Genomic DNA, 6000 nt, shown 5'->3' with positions numbered 1-6000 from the left:
TGTGGTCTCAGGCCGTCAAAAGTAGGCAACTTTTCCGAGGATACTGCAATTTCAAACTGGATGGGAGCCACATAACTCGTATATTGCAAGATTTACGTAAGATGTGGCTTCATAATTCAGCAAGTCAAGCTGAGTTTCTTTGGTGAAGCACAGGCAGGCATGAGATGAAAGTTTCCTTATACTATATTCTGTACTTGTATCCTAGTAGAAAGAGATCACTGGTTTCTTTCTCTTCAGTGGTGGGCCCTCTTGCCAAAGCTTTCCTAAAAAGTGCCTAAAATAAATAAGGAAAATATCTTCAAGCAGTTGCAAATTTCACATTTATATGCTGCTAATTCTCTTCACCATCTTATTCATTTATTTACATTATTTAGAGCCTGATTTTCTCACGCGACTCAAGCCAGATTATGCAGTGTAAGCCAACACATTCAATAAAATGGCATATCCAATAAGAAATGTAATAGGATTAGGACTGCAGAAATCTAAAACCAAGCAAAAATCTAAAACAAAGCTAAACATATTAACACGACATGTTAAACGATGCCGAATTTACATAGCAGGTACGGTAATACAGCATATTGAATGATGGTCAGGGTTTTGAGAGAGATGTATAAAACACTGAATTTGGCAAGTCTACTCTTAAAATTAAAATCCAAGATGGGGGACTACCACCCACTGGCTCCCAGATGGGGCCTTGCTAGGGATGGATGCTGCAGCTGCCAGAAGCCAATTGCCCAGCCCTCAAGTTCAAGCTTGTTCTTCTTTCCTCTTTCAGGTAGGCAGGGCCACACACCCCCTCGCAGAATGAGGTATGCATTCTAGATGGAATATAAGCAGTTTCATTGGTGGCTGAGACCCAAGATCCACCTAGCTGAGCATTCTGAGCAAGACTCCTAGCAACCAGTGGGCTCTTCTGTTGTCGGAAACTGGTTTTTGTTGTTGAGATACATCTATATATGTAACTTATTTAGTACGTTTTTATCCCTAAGGAGATCAGGGTGATGTACATTATTCTCCCCTTCTCCATTTTGATCCTTGCAACAGCTCAGTGGGGTTATTGTGTATTAGTGCTATTTAAATGTGACCTCCTGAATTTTATTGGGAAGCCAATTTCAGGCTGAGAAGAAACCAGGCCTGGGTTAGCATTTGCCCCACACACTGAACTGTGCAGCACCATCCAACTCAGCCCGAATTCTCAATTCTCCACACAGGGGCACGAATATGTTCAGCGTCAGGTGGGTAGCCGTGTTAGTCCGCAATCAAAGCAGAGCAAGATCCGGGTCCAATAGTACTTTAAAGACCAACTAGATTTCCAAGAGAAAATCCCTGAGAAAGGGAGCTTTGACTCTCGAAAGCTAATACTTTGTAAATCTAATTGGTCGCTAAAGTGATATTGCGTAGTAAAGGCCATTATAGGGCAGCACAGGATGCCAAACTCCAAGTGGGGCCGGGAGATCTTCTGGATTACACGTCATGTCCCGAAAACAGAGATCGGATCCCTTGGAGAAAATGGCTGCTTTGGAGGGTGGGTTCTATGGCATTACATTCCACTGAGGTCTCGCCTCAGGTTCCGTGTCCAAATCTCCAGGAATTTCCCAATCCAGAGTTGGCAACTCTAGCAAGGCACGCGTTGCCAAGGCCCCTCTTCTTCCCCACTGACTGCATGTTGCAATCCTCCCCCAACGCTTCCAAACCCGCACGGTCTGGCAACGAACAGTCCCGCTCCCTTCCAGGGCCCTCCCTTGGCATTGCTGGGGGAGGGGGGAAGGGTTGGTAGGGGGAACTGACAGGCCCAGCTCCCGCCTAGTGGGCGAGATCCCGATCCCTTTTTCTTTCCCTTTAGGATTTGCTGGCCGGTCTGTAAATCAGCGAAGCCTCCCCGCGCGATTGCATTACGCAGCTGCCAGCAGGCTGGGGCGCGGAGAGGCTCTTGCCAATCCGGGGCCAGCCCCGCTGCTATTGCAGGTTCCCATTGGCCGGATCCTGCCCGGGGGGGCGTGCCAGGAGGGGGAGGCCGAAGGTGGGAGGGTGTTACTTTAAGAAGTGAACTTTCTCCCCTCCCCCCCTTACAAACCTCTCGCAGCTGCTGCTGCTCTGCTTGGAGCGGATGGAGCTGAGCTGCGGCGTCGGTGGGAGAACGAGCCAGACGGCGGCTGCTGCGACGGCGCTGCCGCCCCCTGGGCCTCCGCCGGGGCCCGGGTTCCTGATGGACGGCGAGAGTCCCGGAGAGGAGGATTACGAAAGTCTGCCCACAGGAGCCTCCCTTTACACGCACATGACGGCCGGGGCGGTGGCCGGCATCCTGGAGCACACGGTCATGTACCCCATGGACTCCGTCAAGGTGAGGGGCTGGGAAGGGGTGGTGGAGGAATGGCATGGGAGCTCCTCTGCAGTGGCATCGGGGGGCCTCCTTCTCGGCTGCTGCCGAATGCAACGACGATTTTTCTGCCTCGTCTGTCCGAGTAGCCTTGTGAGTTCCCTCCATTCTTTGCAAGGAGCTGTTTGCCTTGCCATCCGGAGCATTCATCATTTTCAACGGGCAAGTCGAGCAGACTGTTACTAGGCGCCCTTCTGCCTGCCTGCCCCCCTCCCCTGGGCATTGTACTCATCCAGCGCTGGTTTCCGCCGTGCATTCCTCCGTTCCTGCAAGAATCGGTCCTGCGAAGCCAAGAACTGCCAAGTCAGAGTCCACGCAGCAGGTTTGCAGACGGGCTGCTGCCATCGCTTGCAGGAGGGGGAGCTTGGGATTGCTGTTCCGGAACGGTTTGGGGGGTAGTATCTGCTTCGCCCTTCCGCTGAACCCACGAGGAGTGTGGCTGCTATCTCGCTATACTGGCGTTGCTATAGTGTTATTACCCAGTACTATTTCGCTGTTCAGTGCTTCACTGCTTTTTCTTGAATTGCCACAAAACTGCCCTGGCTAGAGATGGTGTGCCCAAGAGAGCACGAGGAATCCTGGCAGGGGATGGACCTAAACGTTGAGACCTCCGTTTCTTAGCCTGTTTTAAAACAAATTCCTCATTATCAACATCAGGGCAGTAAGAAAGATGTTCTTCCCTTCCGCCTGTCGTGAATGGTAGTGGGGGTGGTTGTGATTGGAGGAAGGGCGACAGTGACAGCCCCCAGCATTCTGTCACTGCTAAACATTTAAAACTTTAAAGTAAACATTTAAAACTTTAAAGTAATCCTCCAGCAGGAATGACACCCTTCCCTCCCTTCTTGTGGCGGTGGAGGGAACACATGTATTAATTTTCCACTCCCTTGCAGTTACTTTTCTACCTCTCTGCCCAGGGGGCATTGCAAGGTAGACTGTTGTGCCCAGCCAACACTTTAGTTTTTTATACCTTGCTTTTTCCCCACTAGGGAGCTGAACCAGCTTACAGCATCATTCTCCTCTCCTCCACTTACCAGCACAACAACCCTGTTAGGTAGGTTAAGCCAAAAGTGTGTTATCCAATGAGCTTTCATGGCATTTAAACCAGGGTAACCGGGGACCTTGGCAGACACCTTAACCCCTGTACCACACTGGGTCTCTGTCACAATGCTGTCTTAAAGGGGCAGCATATGACATGCTCCCCCTACCCGTGATACTGTCATCAAGGCCACTTTCTCAGACTTCTCCAGCAATGTTTAGAGGGGTGTGGAAACTTGCTTTCTTCCTCCCACTGCTTGGTTGCTGTTGTAGACAGGTAGTGCAGTGAACCGGGGCCTTTTGTGATGCTGGTAATATGATGGGAATGGGTCTGGTCCTAGTGCTTTCATTAACAGAATGTAATTAATATGCACAGCCTGTTTGTGTTGAGGAAGAGCAATCTTCCACAGGATGTGTGTAGGAACTCAAGAAAGGAGAAGCCCACAGCAAGGGGGTGGCAGTCCTAGATGTTGGTTTGGCTGTTTTTTGTGCTGGACATTCAAGGACTTTCTCATAGGATTGCTCAATCTCACAGCAACTGCCTCCTCAGTCGGCTCTGTGCCTTGTGTGACAGATGTAATTGCTGCATTTGCGTTGATGTTGCACTGGTGCTTTCTAAGGCAATTCAAGCGGCATAATGTTTATTTCATTTATACCACACCTTTCTACCCACTGAAGACCCAAAGGACTTCTCCATTTTTACCCACATAACAACAACCCTGTGAAGTAGGTTAGGCTGAGTGTGTGTGACTCATGCAAGGTCACCCAGCAAACTTCTGTGGCAGAGTGGAGATTTAAACCTGGGTCTCCCAGATGCTAGTCTGGCACTCTAACCATTGTACAGTGCAATTCTTGTATGTCAGCGTCATCCACATTGCGGGAGAGAAACTCTAGTGTACACGTAGCTATAGTGTCTGCTGTTCGAGAAGTGCAAAGCTTCCTTTGTGTTCTCGGGTTCTTCATGTTTTCTTTTATTCTGCTCTTTAGGCACAAAAATGGCTCTTAAAGTGATTGAGAGAAGTTTATAAACTAGCACAGCCAACAGAGTTTGGTAGAGGGCTTGGGAAGGAATTTCTCCTTTGCCTTCTGGACTCAGCAGTCACAGTTGGCAACAAGAAGGGAATTCCTGACTTGAGATAGGAAGGGGGCACACGTGGTGGCGGCACTATTCCTGCGGACCAGGCGGCATAGATAACGTGCAGCCTTGGAGCTTGAAAGTTCAAAGTCTGCCTGGTGCCATCCTGCTAACTGCTTCCTTTGCTGCAAGGAAAGAGCCTGTTTGCTTGCTCAGGTGTCACGTTAATAACCGAGATTGTGCAACCCTGAGATGAACCTGTTGGACCCCTTTGCGATGCAGATTGGACAAGTTAAGCATTCTGTTACGGAGAGGAACCCTGGAAACGGTGCCAGTCTAAGCAGCTCTTGGTGTGCCTCTCGGCAGGATGTCTTGATTAGAGTGCCAGGGTGAATGAGATACTGGTGAACCTCAGAGTGTGAAATGATTAATGTTGTAAACAGAAGGGAGAATCTTTTCTTTCTTTCTTGGCATGGTGTAATGCCACCATTAACACCAAAACACAGTTGACTAAAGTGTTTTCAGTAACAAATCACCTCGATGTCAGAGGAAGGTAGACGCTAAGAAAAGGTGAGTAATGTAGATTTCGGCACTGTCATTAATCGACTCTTCTAGTTGGGGCTTGTGATGGCTGTGGAGATGTGAAGGCCCATAATGTTTTCCGCATCCTTTGCCTTTTCCCGCCATTTGAAATTGTAGGCATTCTTGTATGCAGTAGGAGCTCCAGTCAGTAATTAATGTAGTTCCACAAACTGTGGTGTGGCTTATTGATCTGCCGAAGTTTGTGGTTCATGTTGACCCTTACCCTCCCCCAGACCTCCTGTTTGCTGAAACTTGAGGTGGTGTCTGTCATGCAGTCTTTTCTGTCATGCAGGGCAATAAAAAAACAATGCCTTTTCTTCTTATCCTGGCTTTTAAAGCAGGGAGAATCTTGTTCCAAAGCTCAGCATAGGTCTGCTCCATTTGATAAAAAGAAGCAATAGGAGAGTTTTTTGTTCAGTTAAGATTTGGAGCTCCTTTTTCCAGGATTACTTAAGAGTGGGGTTTCCTGTGCTGAGTAGGATCCTGTCTGTTTAGTGAGACCAGAGTGACTTTTACATGGTTCTCCCCTTCTCTTGCTTTTCTCACAGTAGCATACAACAAAAAAGCCGCTTACAACAACATGCTTCGCAGCTCCATTTTATCCTCATAATAACCCCAAGAGGTAGGCTAGGCTGAGAGTGACTGGCCCACCAATGAGTTTCCAAGGTTACAAGTGAGTGTATTTGAAGAGGCCTAGTAATCATAATGATGCAGTTGTTGTAAGCCTATCTAATGAATGGAGAGGTGTCATGGAGGAAACAAGGAGCTTGGTTTCTTTCTCTCTCTGCTCCTTTATAGAAGCAAATTTTTTTCCTTTCAGACAGAAGTGAGAGACTTGCTTTTGGAAGGCCACTGCCAACTGTTTTGGGAGTTGGCAGGAACAATCTTTAAATGCTACCTTTAATATTTCCAGCTTGGTAATTTGGCTGAC

The 6000-nt window shown here is 48.2% G+C and overlaps 1 protein-coding gene across 1 annotated transcript in view; it reads left to right on the top strand.

Moving 5' to 3' along the window:
- Positions 1-2082: 2082 nt before the first annotated feature.
- The window catches only part of SLC25A37 (solute carrier family 25 member 37), a 38618-nt gene continuing 34700 nt past the window's right edge, over positions 2083-6000 (top strand). Inside the window, exon 1 of the mRNA XM_054997134.1 lies at positions 2083-2341. Within this exon, the coding sequence (XP_054853109.1) occupies positions 2108-2341 (234 nt within the window). The 5' untranslated portion in view covers positions 2083-2107. The remainder of the gene's footprint in view (positions 2342-6000) is intronic.

This window comes from Eublepharis macularius, chromosome 14 (assembly GCF_028583425.1).
Source record: "Eublepharis macularius isolate TG4126 chromosome 14, MPM_Emac_v1.0, whole genome shotgun sequence".
NCBI lineage: Eukaryota > Metazoa > Chordata > Lepidosauria > Squamata > Eublepharidae > Eublepharis > Eublepharis macularius.
The sequence above is the reverse complement of the archived record's forward strand: the minus strand, read 5'-3'. Positions and strand labels throughout refer to the sequence as shown.